The following is a 15,446-nucleotide window of genomic DNA, read 5'->3' on the forward strand; positions in this document are numbered from 1 at the left end:
TGTGTGTGTGTGTGTGTGTGTGTGTGTGTGTGTGTGGAAGTAAATGGCTGCTCCCTGGCACTGATGACTATAATCTGCATAATGGACTCACAGGCCATACTGACAGTTAAAGACAGAAGGAGAGGGAAAACCAGAGGAGAAACAAATGTGTTTCAAGGAAAGACTAGTAGGCCTTCTCTCATGCTGTGGTCCAGTCTAAATTAGATCTGGTACCTGTTTTGAAAATAAGGTTGTATTGGTAGGATTGGAAGGATTTTAACCGTACTGTTTAGTCCGCTATTTTTATACATCTTGGGTTTGTGTGGCCCTTTTTCACAGCAGACATTTTGCCTTGTCAAACACCGGTCTAACTAATAAGCAATTAATCCCTGCATTGCATCACAATAATTGGCCTTTTGTTAATGTTATTAGTTCCACCTGTGCTGTTTTTTCTACTCTGACACGTTAAATGTCTGATATAAAGAAACAAGAGTGCTCTGATAATAACATTAATAACATGGGTGAAAAGAAACATGCCATTCATTATGCATCAATGAAATTCTCCTTTAGTTGTATATTTATCCAAATATATCAGGAGGAGAAAACACCCTGAACTTTTTTCATTTGTGACATGATAGAAAAAGTTTGATAAACACCTAAATAACATATACTAAGAAGGAAGAATCGATTTTAAACCTACCTCTAAATCCTCCAAATGTTTTTGCTAACTGATTGACTCACCTAGTTTGACCATTGTGGTGTTCATTTGGATAATGTTCACTTGCAGTGCCATTGGGCATCTGTAAAAACCACAGGAAACCTTGTGGCTCAACCCTGTTATAAGTGAAGTAAGAGGTTCTTTTCCAAACCACAGCTCTTAATATCTAATGAAAATGACAATCTAAAGCTTTTAACAGTCACACAGGTTGATGATTTCATTTCAGTTTTTAAGATAAAGTAAGTGATTGGATGCCAGTTTTAGTGTAAAAACACCCTGATTAAATTTATTATAGTATATCTTCCATTAAGGTCTTGTACAAACTGTTCACTGTCCAGAAAAATGCAAATAATGACAGACCTTTCCTTATTTTTATGCCTTTTGCAGAAAAATGCCAGGGTGAATAATACCAGGACTAAGAACACAATTCAACAGCAGTTGTTTAGAATAAGATAAAAAATAAATGTATGAAGTTGCATTGGAATAGCTATTAATAGTTATACAGACGATCAGAAGCTACAGAAAGTGGACAACTTTTTTCCCCCTCATATTGCATGTTTGTTGCAAAACAAAACAAATGTAGATATGGAGCATAACATCTTAAATGTTGACTTTTCGTCCTTTTCAAACAGACACCGTTTTGTTTTGTACATTTTAATCACCAAAATGGATTCTCTGTAAGTTTAATTTAATTAATAAAGTGACTTTCAGTGTCCATACAAGACGTGTCGGTGGTGGTAGATAAGGAGACATTGGCTAGAAAGCTAATGTTGGTTGTTGTTGTTTAAAGTCTGTTGCTCTCTTTGTGTATTATATGTTAGGTTGTAATTCAGCATCATCTAATGATAGAACGGTTAGAGATTTACTGCCTTATTGAAAATGGCTATATTCAGTTGATAGGGATATAAACAGACTGGGAACACAGTCATGAAACAACTTTTTGTCCCTTTGGGTGCTGATTTTCTTTTCTCAAGAGGACATGACTCCATTTACAAAGCAGATCTGAATTCTGTAGGGTGAAAGAAAACATGCAATTTAATTTCAGTTGTACTTTAAAGCAGCTCTTGGTAAAATACGGCTTATTAGTAACATCTAGTATCGGCTGTGGCTTGCAACAAGACCGACAAACTTCTTTTACAACTCTGAATAAAAATACAATGAATGTTAAAAGAGTATTCCTATTCACTGTTGTAGCACACTGAAATAAACTGAGTGCTGGATTGTGCTGTCTGATTTTTCTAATCAGTGAAGGCAGGCTGACTCAGGCTTTTCATTCATGCACTTGAAGAGGCTTATTCCATGAGGGTTCAGTGGAGTTCACAGTCGTGTGCAACTCTGTGTAACTGAGTTGCAATGAATCTGAGACCCAACTGACCAACCGGAGTAGACATTGTCCTCTCATAATAATCAATGCAAGTCACTTATTTAAACTATTTCTTTTTAAAAATTGAATGAGCAGTAAACTTGAAACTTGAACCACGTCATGTTTTTGCATACCTGCTCAAAATGACGCCTATATTGTGCATACCAGCACATTTACACTTATCTTTCATTTGGGTGTACATTCTGTAGTTTCATTTTCACAGTGGTAGAAGTGTGAGAACAAAAGGTTGCCATGCCACAAAATACTCACCCACTACATTTCTTTACTGCGTCTGACTGCTGGTGGTGTTTTTTTTTTTTTTTGGGTCTCTGGTTTGGCATTATTAGACTAAGACGACAACAATTCAGAGTGAAAGCAACAAAACATTTATGAATAGTTACATGTTTTTGTGATGTGGAAGAAAACTGCAGCTATAATGATGACCTTCTTAGCAGAAAATCTTTATTATACTGTTTGGCTCATGATGTTTCTCTTCTCTTCTCTTCAAAGAGACTTTAGCAATCAGATTACAAGCGGCACTGTATGGCTTTACCATCAGCCCAGGCCACATATGGCTATCCCTAAAGGAGGTCAGGGGTCATACGCTGCCCACATTCCTTAAGCTGCAACTTCCCTGGCCCCCTCCCCACCTCCCCCACGCAGACACATTTTCAGTGCTTTGTTTGAATCTGTCAATTACACACACAGACATGAAGCAGTACTCTTTCTGCTGCTGTTGTTGCCCTACATAAAATAAGTAGAATTAAAGGGATCATGGGGGTGGTCGGGTCATGTGGGAGGGTGGGAGGAGGAGGAGGAGGGTAGGTGGTGGGGAAAAAAGTGTGCAACACTAAAAACATTGGGAGGGATGATGAAAACTGGGCGATTGTTTGGGTGTAGGGGTCTAAAGTGGGACAGGTAGAAGGATGTGTGATCTGTGGGGGTGAAATGGAAAAAAAAAAAGAAGACCTGAAACAGGAAGTCATTTTTTTTTGAGTGCAGATCTTGGCCTCGCTAACTTAATACCAAGCATACCTCTTTGTTTTTGAAGACAGAACAAGTCAAATATAACATCTGGTCAGGTGAGGTTTGAGCCTGTGTCATGCCAATACAGACCTCCACTCTGTGTACAGTGCATGTTTCATTTCTGTGGTCTTATTTCACAACATATCAGGGCTATAATGCGTTTTTTCTTTCTATCATCTATTATGAAAACTCACAGCAGTCGTCAGTTGAAGTTGTGTACACACATACACATACATACACATACACACTGGCACACATCTGTAATTGACCACCTGTTTGTCTGTGGCCTAGTTTACGCATTATGAAACACTGTGCAATGTACAATTCCTTTGGGATTCCTAACTGCCAGCCTCTTATTTCAGTTGTTCTGAACCAACACAAAGGGGACAGAAAACCCATACGCAGCACGTCTTTTGAGTTTCTTTTGAAGAAATTGGGGGTATAAATAGAAATGTTAGGGGCAAAAGAAGTTCAGTAGTCGGCTCATATTCGCACTGGGAAAGGACGCTGACTCTTCTGTAACGTTTTTTCCTTTTGAAGACTTTAGTTCTGTTGGTATAAATAAGAAATAGAGGGGAGAATCATAGTTCAGTAGGTAATGTTATGCACATTTTTTTGTCATTTTTGTGTGTCCCAGTTCACTTGAGCTAATACACCAACCCATTCTTGATGTTAAATAATGTGTGTTTCTCTCCTTTGTGTGTTAATGTGTTGCAGTGGAGTGCATTCAAATGTGTGTTTATATGAAGGGCGTGTATTCCTGTGTATAGACAGGAAGGCTCCGGGATCGTCTGTGTTTGCAATAAGCTGAGGCAGTCAGAGGAGCCCACCACTGAGGGAAGCTTTAGGGTCAAGACACACATACACACTCCTGCCTGTTTGTAAGCTCTGCTGACTGCAGGAAGCAATAATGTTAGCGTGCTTCCGGAGATCCGGAGGCTTCTCTCAGGGGAGTGTGGCTGCCCTGTCCAGCTCAGCAGAGCAAAACTGAAAACACAACAGAGCAGAAAATGATAGAATATTGAGAATAGAATTGAGTAGAATAGAAAAAAGTCCAGTAGGATAGTTAACGATACAGTAGAGCCGGGCAGAACCGAAAATAATAAAAAAAAGTAAAACAAGTTATGGCAAAACAGATGTTAAATTAAAGATGAACAAAACAGAGTATAAATGAGAAAACAAATGGCATTGGTATGTAGAAGGGCAGAGTAAATACCTTTCACCAGAGCAGACAGACTGTTGAACAACACAAGTTGCTGCTCACAGTTTTAGTTCGTAGACGTGAAGACCAAACTAGGAGTTTGTTGTAACCCCATATAAGAACAAGCCTGGGCTATTTTCACAATATCAATATTGTGTGTGTGTGTGTGTGTGTGTGTGTGTGTGTGTGTGTGTGTGTGTGTGTGTGTGTGTGTGTGTGTGTGTGTGTGTGTGTGTGCGTGTGTGCGTGTGCGTACGCGTGGCTGCACAATTAGTCCAAATCTCAGAAGCTGCAATTTGTTTGATAAAGGTTAAATGTGACAAAAACAGCATTGCACTGAAGTACTGTAGTGCTGCATAGAGACCCTGGTTTACAAATCTTATTCTCCAGATGTTTGTGTGGTACTACAGACGTCAACAAATGTCACATCATCATGATTTTAATAGTTTTTTCAGTAGAAATAAGAATGTTGATGCAAAAATTATCATTCCCACTAATCGTGAATCTTAATGCAATCTCAGTATTCAGAATATATATATTTTTAGATTTTTTTTAACATATCTTGCAGCCATATGATGGAATAACTCAAGAACAACATTGTGACAATATTTGGGGGCTGACCATTAGTGCTTTCCAAAGATGCTTCAACCCAGGATTTCTTTTTTATGTAGTGATTTTTATGTACATGACAGCAGTGTTATTTTAGGGGGGGCGGGATTAAATGATTGCACACTACAGAGATGAGTCAGTACTGCGGTCCGTGCTCTTTAAATTGTCTTCAGTTGGATGGTAGAAAAATATTAGGACAGGAAGAGAGCGTGGAGGACGAGCCAGCCTGTGGAGAGAGTTTGCGTGTCAGACCTCATCATCTGTGTATCCCGTTGCTCTTCCACTTCCTTCCTTCCTTCCTTCCTTCCTTCCTTCCTTCCTTCCTTCCTTCCTTCCTTCCCTGCATGGATTCATCTCTGCGTTCCTCTCTGCTCATGTCGCTGGTCCATTCGCTCCGTTTCCCAAGCTGACAGTGTTGCGGCTGACATTAGTGTGCAGTCAGGATATATTGATCTCACCAGGTTGACCATTGCCACGTCTGGTTGGATATTACCTGCTAGCTGTCAGTATACACTTCCTGTAATGCATTTCAGGGGCATCTCCTCCCTTCATGATAAAGGCCCACATCTTTCAAACTCTGTGCTCCTAGTTTGTTACACATGCCAGGGTTTCTCCCAGTCAGTTGTTAGTGTAGGTGGTAAGCACCTGCTGAGCTGAATCAGACAGATAGTAATGGATCTCATGTTGTAATCAGCATAGTTACTAAATGATGACATAAATAATTGACTCAGACATTACATATGCAGCGTGATGTCGCGCCTCTGCTCTTTTCCTGTGTAGGCTAATGCAGTATTTCACAACAGTAGGAGCTGCTTCTGACATTAGTGGGGGCGGTTATTAATTTCAGGTGAAAAACACTACAAACCTTCCAGTAAAAATTTAACCCCCAACCTGAGAGAACCCTGGTGACGTTTTATTTTTTCCAAACTGCTCTAAAGCCACAGATGTAGCACCATTTTCTCATGATAAGAAGTGCAGTTATAAAACATGGACGTGTAAAACTGGCGCTCCTTTTAAAAAGATGTTATGTAAAACATGAAAAATGTTGAGAAATGACTAGAAAGTATTGGTTTTCACAGATTAGTCAAATGTCATCATTCATCCCAGTACTTAAAAAATATTAAACGTATAGAGATGTTTAAATGAAATACACAATTATCCATCATGCATGTCCCATGTGTTCCTCATGACTGCTTCAGAAAGTCCTCCTAATTTAAGACGGTTACTGTGCTTTCTGGAAGTTTCCTCCTTCATATTTTGTTGAGTGAGAATAACGAATCACACAAACACATACAAGAAATAATCTACTGTGCAGCTTCAGTGTCTGGAGGTGAGAAGGCGGGCTGTTGCCGCTGTTAGCAGAGGCCTCACACATAGCTATGTATATATGTGCGGGTACATACACAGTGTGCACACCATCTGCCAGTGGTCATGGGAGGTTTGTGCTGATGTGTAGTGACAAGCAGCTCAGGCACGCAGAGAGCCCTCCATATATGCTCTGTATACACACAGATACGCTCACACAGAGCCATCGTTAAAAATACAGCAGCTCCGGATGACGGGACCATGACCCATGTGGGGTTATTATGTCTCCTGTCAAGATAGATCACCAAAGAATAAAAAAAGCAGGAGGTAAACAGGGAGGGCACAAATCCCACTGCAATGGCATATGTTCCCCAACAAAGTCTAAAAAATGAAAACACTGCTGCAACTACACAAAAACAGAAAGAGCTGGCATGTGAAACTCTCAGTGTACATGATGTCTCTGATGGAGCTATTTGTCACAAAGAATTTGCTTCTCAGCTTTTTTTCATTGAGAGCAAGTGGCCAGCTTCTTATGCTAAACAATACTTTTTAGGTTTTACCTATAATCCTGACAACATGGTATGCTAATATTAATTGTAAGCTGATAAGAAAGAATATTGTTTGTTTAGCTTGTACAAAAAACATGTAAAAACAACACAATGTGGTGTTACGGTGGGTTATGTGCCAGACTTTTTGTTTGCCAGGAGCAGTAACTTCCTGCCACTCTGAATCGCGGTTAGGTTAGTGAAAATGCATATTATAATAAAAATGTATACACAACATAAATTATAAAAATAAGCGTAAAGAAATGTAAAGAAATACACTATTGAATGTTAATACACAGTATATGCCAATACCAGTGTATGTGTGATGGGCCAGGACTGGGAAACGGTAAATAAAGTTTATAATTTCTTCTATAAAAAAGAGATAATTCTTCATTGTCATGCTTCAGATTGAACATATACTGCAAAGTATAAAAGCCCATTTGATTTAATCTGTGTAAACTTGGATTCGAGCCACATGGGACCAGTTTGACCAATTTACGAAGACAAGGAAAGCAGTCAGACGTGGCTTCGGTAATAACAGGCTTTGGTTTGCTCTAAATGGAGCAGCTTCAGATTGAATTATTGTTATTTATTCCCACTGATGAGCAGACAGGGCACCCTCAGCCACTGTTTGCACTGCCATCATTTACCAACCAATCACTACAGCCACCCCTGCCAGACATGTTAATGATGAAATGATAAAATTTAAATAGTTGATCAATTGGGAATAGATGAAGGTCACACGAGTGCACCTGTTCTGTGCTTCTACGAATCAAACCAGATAGCTGAAAGAACTCTATATGCATATTTGTTTTACTCACCTTTAACTTGAATTATTCCGTGCTATTGAAGATCAAACATGGTCACATTTTGAAATAATGCAACAGGAGGGTTGCAAATATTTTACGCTCTTTTGTTTTTCTCATTTTATTGCATTTTGTGGAAGCTTGCAAGTGTTTTAGTGCTGTGCTGATGTTTAGTTTCCACATCCCCTGGTAGGGAACCTTGCCTTCTCATTGACATTCTTTTCTCATGAAGCAGTCGGTCTTTGCTGCTTCGTCCTGCTTGTACAGGCTTGCCTTACTGTGTGGCTGCCTTCACTAAGTGCATCATGTCGCACTGTGCGTTGGCTTAGTGTATTCTTTACACCTTAACACACCTGTAAATTGTACAGTACATACAGTATATGTACATTATAAGCATTGATAATCCTAAAACTGTGTGTTTGCTGTTTCACCTTTTGTTGCTCTCACTCTTAATTTTCTCCTCTCTGCTGTGTGTTGGCTTGTTGCAGACCCTGGTAGGAGCGTGATGAGCGCGCGCTTCCGCTTGCCTGCTGGCAGATCCTACAATGTCCGGGCGACAGAGCTGGAGCGAGACAGGCAGCACACACAGGTTGTGTGCAACGTACTGCTGCTGGACAACACTGTCCAGGCGTTCAAAGTCAGCGTAAGTACCACATTTCCTCGTCTTTAAGTATCTTACTTTAAATTTTAATGAACTGAATTAGAGAAGACAGACACAAATGGGAAAATTCAATGAATTACCTGTCAGTGATAAATACTGAGCTGCTTTGGATGCCTGTAAAACTTTGTCTACTGTGATCTTGTGATGCTGTCTCTCTTTGTGTTCTACATTCATGAGATTACACATTAGTTATCAAGCAAACCAACAGAGGTTTTCAAACAGTGTTGCGCACCTCCCCCAGTGGGGCACGGCAGAGCCAAAGAGGGGGCACGGGTGGGAGAGACATGAGGTGTTACAGGAGTTATAACATCAGTCAAATCTAAACACACAGAAATGATACGCATATTTATAGATTTAGTGTGACTTCTCAGGAGAATCATAACCTCTGATGTCCATCACAAATAAACCTTAGAATAAAGATGCTCCTTATAACTCCAGAACTTGCCTGAACGTTTTAAATATCAATGTAGTCCAGCGATAGTTGTCTCTACATCCTTGTGTACATTGCAAACAGGAACTGCAAATGGCTAATTCGGCATACTTCTAACTGTGACCGACTACCAAAGTAAACAGATGCACTTCCTGTTTCCACCCTCAAAGCCCTCAAAGATCATGAGATAGTAAGTAAATGACAATAAGTAATAATAATAGTGGTAGACAATAGAGTGACAAACCCCATTAATAGGAACTTTTTTTCAGGTTGCAATATTCATATTTGTTTTTACAGTGATTAGGCCCAAAACATGGTTCTTTTATTTTTGGAACTCTTTTAGAACCATATACATACATATATCTGCCCTATGTTGATGATTTGTTTGGCTTTGAATGAAATAATAATAGAATATATCAACTTGCTTGAATAAAAATTAATACTTACGAATCAACTTAATGTTATTCTCATTAATTAATTGCTTTTTCCCCCCTCTTGTTGATGAAAGACCAATCAAATCCACGATTACATTCTTTGTGATCAATTTCTAAAAAAAACATTTCAATTCAAATGAATCAATATGTTGATGTTCATTCAGGCATAAAGTGAGAAGCAAACAAGTGAGCCCTCATATAATCAAACATTAACCCAAGGATAACCTCACAGAAGAAATGAGAGCACCATTATTGGACCTTCTCCTCTTCCTCCCTCCCTCAACTTCTCCCATTACTGTAAATTTCCCCTCAAGCCCACCTCAAATTAACTCGAGAGTTGGTGGTGGAAAACGCCTCCGTGTGTCTCTACATGTCTGCATTTGAAAAAAATATAATAATGAAACTAAAAGGTTAAAATACCTGTTCACACTCAATATTCGCCCTTACTGGCCACGAGGTTGGATTTCAGTGGTTGATCAGATACAGTCGGCCTTTATGCCGTTTTACAAGCATTCAGTCAAACGCAGTCAAAAAAGGAAGGAGGAAAAAAGTATTTGACAAGTTAGCTTGTGCCTGACACTACAGTTGTCTGTCACTTCATGTGATAACACATTTCCTTTTCTCTCCCTCTCTCTCTGTCGCCATGCGTTTGATCTGAGTTATGACAGTGTGAGTAGGGAAATTCCCTTTGTGAGTAAAAAAAAAAAAAAAGATACAATTCCTCTAATAACATCCCCTATGACAAATCACATCCTGTTGGTTAAGTGTGAAGGTGCGTCTGTGAGTGCAGCTCATCCATGTGAGGCACGAGTACATGTGTACGCATGCATATATATCTAGAGAAATACACAAATATTCACATTGCCGCTCAGAGTGCTGACATAATAACAGTATTTTTTTCTTTTATTGTGAAAAAGAAGCAGATGATGAGATTGAAAAACATGTTAGATTCTTCTTTTTCACAAGTTTGCTTATAGCTGGTATGTCTTTCACTTCCTGACTTTCTGCTGAAGACTTGAGGTGTACACATGAAAGACATTGTTTCAAAATGTAAAAGACCATTAAATTTAAATTTTCATCATGCTTTGTTACCATGTTTTCCTTATGGTATAACAACGTCTCCTGAAATGTGGTCATGAATTCTAAACAAAATAAAAGACAACTTAGTTTATTTAAATACTAGTAAAAGTACTTGTATTTTTCTCTTTTATAGAATCTCCTCCATTTTCTTTCTTTACATTTCTCTTTGCACTTTTCTCTCCCTCTCGCCCGCTCTGCTTCCTGCCCCAGACTCCCACCCCCCCTCCTCCTTGCCTCTTGCTGAATGAATGACTCGGTCTCTGTCAGTCTCTCTGTCAGTGTCATTGATCAGACCCCTGCAGCAGCAGTAACTTCCTGGAAAGACAAGCCATCCTCAGAGCAACAATACTTCTATTGATCCTCTCCCTGGCCAACTGGCCTTGATTCTAGCGGAGAGTGAAAATCCAGAAGCAGTCACTTATTGTCATGGGAACCCGTGCGCTTGTGGTGTGTTTGGGGGGGTTGGGGTGGGGAACGGGGTGGGTGGGACATGGGGATATTGATGATCTTATAGATGGGATGTCTTTGGCTAAAACGATAGCGGTGTAAAGCAGAATCTGGGGCAGCTTGAAAGCTTGATAAATGACAATACATTAAAAAAGCTCCAGCCCACTACTGACCCACCTCTCCACATACACAAAAGCAGGGTCAGAAGCAGGATTTATTCAGGTGAAGTGGTAACCATAGTAACCACTACACACCACATAAACATTCAGCTGTCAGCAAGAGCTATTGGTAATCAAGTAGCGCTTAATAATGAGCAAGTAAGAGCAGCGAGAGCTCGAAGGATAAATAATCGTTCAGAGCGGCTGTGATTTACTCTTGAATGAGAGCGAAATACAATAGGAATCTGTGCTCTTCTCATCATATCAGATCATTCTCCATATACCTTTCACTACATATATCTTTTCTTCGACATGTATTTACAGGTTGTATATGCACGTGATTCCTGGGGGACAATATTTCAGTCACATTACATTAATCTGTGTGCACGCAGCCATCTCTGATTATTCTTAAGCAAAACAAGCAGTGGCATCTTAAAGGGAAAGGGAATAACTCTTCTCAATGTAAAGACCCTGGAAAGGTATTTTTTTTACTTTTTAGTACAGTCCTAATAATAGATGCTCCAACGTGCCATCTCTGTGAGCGGGCGAGCCGAATGTATAGACTACAGCTGCTGTAGTCTGTTTTTGTGAAAAATAATTTCATTTTAATTACGTGTTATAGTTCGACTTTGTGTGAAACGTGCAGAGAATGTCTCAGCGTATTTGTGTTTGTGTTGTGGGATGGGTGTGGCTGTGGGAGCATTTTGCTTGCTTAACGCCTTCTCTATCCAGAAATGGGGAGGTATGTGCGGGTGGAATATACTGTATGTTTGACTTCTTAATCCTAAAGACTGGCTTTTGAAGGGAACGATACGACCGCAAGCTCTATTTTAGTAGCCGTTCGGGGGTTGTTATGGAATCGTGGAGCTCTACAACTCATCAATCATTTAATCTTTTGATAAGATTGAAGGCTCTAGAGCAACTACTAAAAGGATCTTGTCTTTTCCCTGAACCCTTTTCTGCTAAACTGCTCAAGCACGAGTCCTTGGTTACAAATATCAGTGAGCTAGCGAGGACATGAGTGTAGATGAAAGATACTTATTTTTTGCAGCCTTGAAAAATGTCCACTAACTGTTATCCTACGACTGTCAGCTCAAGATTCAGCTCCATCGCAGCTGTAACATCGTTTCATATATAACATTTAAATGTGTCCGTGTGTGTAGTACACAAGTTAATATTTAGACTTTACTGTGCTGTCCTTGTATGGTGGTGTTTTCTACGCAATTTTAGGTTTGTTTTTGACACAGAGGGAGAAACAGAGGAAGGCGACTCCTCCTTCACGTAGTTTTCTTCCTGTCTGGACAAGCTGCCTGACGCATTCCTGCATTTCCATCATTCTTTAACACAAACACGTACACGCAGCTCATTCAGCAAGGGGGGGTGGGGGGGAATAAATGTTTTTTTTATTTTATTAACCTGCCATAAAAAACACTGGGATTTTCCCCTTGCTCCTTCCAGTGCGTTTGATGTTTGGTGGTCTTTTCCCCTGTAACACTTAAGATAAACCCTCAGAGTGAAAAACTTTTCAGAGCATCTCTCTCTCTCTCTCTCTCTCTCTCTCTCTCTCTCTCTCTCTCTCTCTCTCTCTCTCTCTCTCTCTCTCTCTCTCTCAGCCAGTCTCTTGTGTCCTGATTGCGCTCTATCACCCACGACTCCCTCTTCTCTCTCACGCACACAGACACTATTTCAGTCAGTGCTGCTGCTCGACTGATGAAGATCAACACAAAGAGCGTTTGTCTTACACAACCGCATCGTCAATCACCCTTTCTCTCTCTCTCTCTCTCTCTCTCTCTCTCTCTCTCTCTCTCTCTCGTGTCTCTATGACTCTCTGTCTCCCCCTTACTTATTCTCAGTCATTTGTTGTTCTCCCCATCTCTTTCTCTCTCTTTTTCTTTGTTGGTCTCTCCTTTAGTATGTGCTCTGTTACTCTTTCTCCCACCTCTAGACCACGCGTTACCCACAGTATGGAGTTTGCTGCCGCTGTATGTTGTATAAAAGTTCAGAGAAATAATCTGTAAACTTATGAAAGTGCATTTCAATATGTTTGCCTGTATTCATGTTGCCCCCGCTCAGCTTTAACAGTGTATGGCTGTTTGCTCGTGCTCCTTCTTTTAGAATACCAGAAGAGGCTAGAAGGCACACACACACACACACACACAGTGGCGATGGGTTTCCTGGGAGCACAGTATAAAAAGTGCACAGAGGGCTCCCACATCCAGCTTGAAAAGCCGCTTCATACAAAGGGGAAGCAGTAGAGACACACACACACACTCACACTCACACTCACTCACTCACTCACTCACTCACTCTCACACACCCACACACACAGCCTCTCAGACATGTCTATGAATAGCCTCACTTGGGGAAACATCATATTAGAGGCTTGCATGTTTTTTCATTTTTTTTCCCTCATTTTGTCTCTCTGACCCCAGTCTGCAAAATCATTAGACTTTTCAGTTACTTTGTTAGTCCAGCACCCTGTTGTTGTTGATGATGAGTTGTTGATCAGTTTTTGTGACGTTTTATCATGTATATTCAGTCAACTAGTCCATCAGAGCGTCAGTAGAAAGCTAGTCTGATATTTTCTGTACACACACAAGTAGTTTCTGATTGCTTTGGAACAGCTGATCCCTACTGAAAAGCTCAGTTGGTTTTACGCAATTTTTAAAGCGAGCGCACCAAGTTAAGATTCTTAAAATCGGATCACTTGACAGTCAGGCGACAGAGATCTCATGCCTCAAATGTGAGCTTTCCCGAGAAGGTCTGTGCTTCTTGACAACACCAGCATTTTCAGTTTGAACCATTTTGAAAAACATTTCCTTCATAGATTCACTTTTTGTGACCAGCTTAGTATAAATATGAAACATTTTCAAACTCAGCCAACTTGTCCTGAGGGAGGCTGTTAGTCTATTTTTATCAGATATAGTAAAATCCCTTCGCGGACGCTTGAGTAGACAGCAGTATAAGATTTTTTTGTACTGAGATGTATGTGTTTTTTAAAAAGTTTTTTTGTTCTTTTTTTTTAATTTAAACTCGATATTGAAGTTGTAGGGAAGTGAGCAAGAAGGGAAACGAAGGAGCATCAGAGTTGACTCACTTACCAAGGCTTTGACAGCAGTATATTGCTCACACACACACACACACACACACACACACACACACACACACACACACACACACACACACACACACACACACACACAGAGCACTAAAAGACTGCCGGTGATCCTACAGGGCTGCCATGTCAACATGTCAACTGTCAACTATCATTCCATTCGTCCCCCTCCCCTCACATGCTGGGTTGTAAAAGTGTGTCACCAGGGTAAAGGGGAGAGGTGGACGAGAGCAGTAAGTGTGTGTGTGTGTGTGTGTGTGTTTGTGTGTGTGTGTGTGTGTGTGTGTGTGTGTGTGTGTGTGTGTGTGTGTGTGTGTGTGTGTGTGTGTGTGTGTGTGTGTGTGTGTGTTCGTTCTCCCATGGGAGCTCTGATGGAGTTACACACTCACACTCTCTCTCTCTCTAAGTCGCGGCAGGATCAGGTGTGAATTTCTGCTCCACTTGTTGTCCCACAGTTTATCCTCTCGCCCTTCCCACTCTCTCATGAAACGATGTGATATTAATGATCTGTTTAATAAATTATTCCTCACCCTTTTTTCACTTACTTTAGCCACTCATCACTCTCATCCTCTTCTCTCCTTCCTGTTTCCCCGTCCTGTATAAGGGAAATTCCTGCTTTTAATACAACCTCAGTTTCATTTTTTGTTTGGCCACTTGTCCTACAGTTACTATGACCTTTAACCTACTGGGTGCAATAATGATCCATTTGTTCTTAAAGTGAACAAAAGACACTCAAAATGTACATTATAGGCATTCTTTACACTGTTAAACCGCTTGCACACACACACTGTGGTACATACAATATGTTCAGTTTCACTTTCATCTTCAATTCCTCTTCTAGAAGATTGGTTCTGATAACTGGATTAAACTGGTTCACTGGTTGCATGCATTGTAAGGCCCATACTTTTGATTTTAACAGCGCTTTAGCTACATTCACTCAATTTGTGAGTAAAAAAAACTATAACCAACAGGAACTATGGGCAAACATACAGCATGAAGCAGCACTGAGCACTTCCTCTCCAAAGCCTTTGCAGTAGACATCTGAAAGCAGGGCCTGTAAATTTGAAGTTGCTTAACCATGTTAAAGCACATTTTTTTTATCTTTCTGAACTCTCAACCTCTTTTTCTAAGTGTTCCTCTTTCCATTATGCAAGCTTGACCACAGACAGACGGTGGTTTCAGTGTTGAACTTAGTCAGTTCTTCCTTTTATTCTTTACCACGGCGCTTTATTGTGTGTGTGTTTTTTTTTTTGTGAGAAGTGTTGCCTCATGACAGTTTTCATTGATCTGTTTCCAGTTAGTTCAAGGGAACAAAAACTTGAATTGTTGGGAAAACTTGCTGCGGGTTTTCATACAACTTCGTATTCATTCATTCAATTATGTTGTCATTGCATCACACCATAAATCATTGTATCTTTAGTGTTTCTCTATGTGAATGACATATTGATATTGTTTAATTAACAACAATCCAAGTCACCAAATGTTGCAGGTGAATGTGGGAAATTAGATCACATTTAAACAAACTGACATGTAATTACATCTATATGTTAATGGCTGTGAGCACTTCTC

At 40.1% G+C, this 15,446-nt stretch overlaps 1 protein-coding gene across 2 annotated transcripts in view; it reads left to right on the forward strand.

Annotated features, from left to right (window-relative positions):
* The window catches only part of ptpn4a (protein tyrosine phosphatase non-receptor type 4a), a 68,322-nt gene that overhangs the window by 19,491 nt on the left and 33,385 nt on the right, over window positions 1-15,446 (forward strand). For both annotated transcript variants that reach the window (XM_051404695.1, XM_051404696.1), the window contains exon 2: window positions 8,041-8,195. In XM_051404695.1, the coding sequence (XP_051260655.1) occupies window positions 8,058-8,195 (138 nt within the window). In that variant the 5' untranslated portion in view covers window positions 8,041-8,057. The remainder of the gene's footprint in view (window positions 1-8,040; window positions 8,196-15,446) is intronic.

This window comes from Dicentrarchus labrax, unplaced genomic scaffold (assembly GCF_905237075.1).
Source record: "Dicentrarchus labrax unplaced genomic scaffold, dlabrax2021, whole genome shotgun sequence".
NCBI lineage: Eukaryota > Metazoa > Chordata > Actinopteri > Moronidae > Dicentrarchus > Dicentrarchus labrax.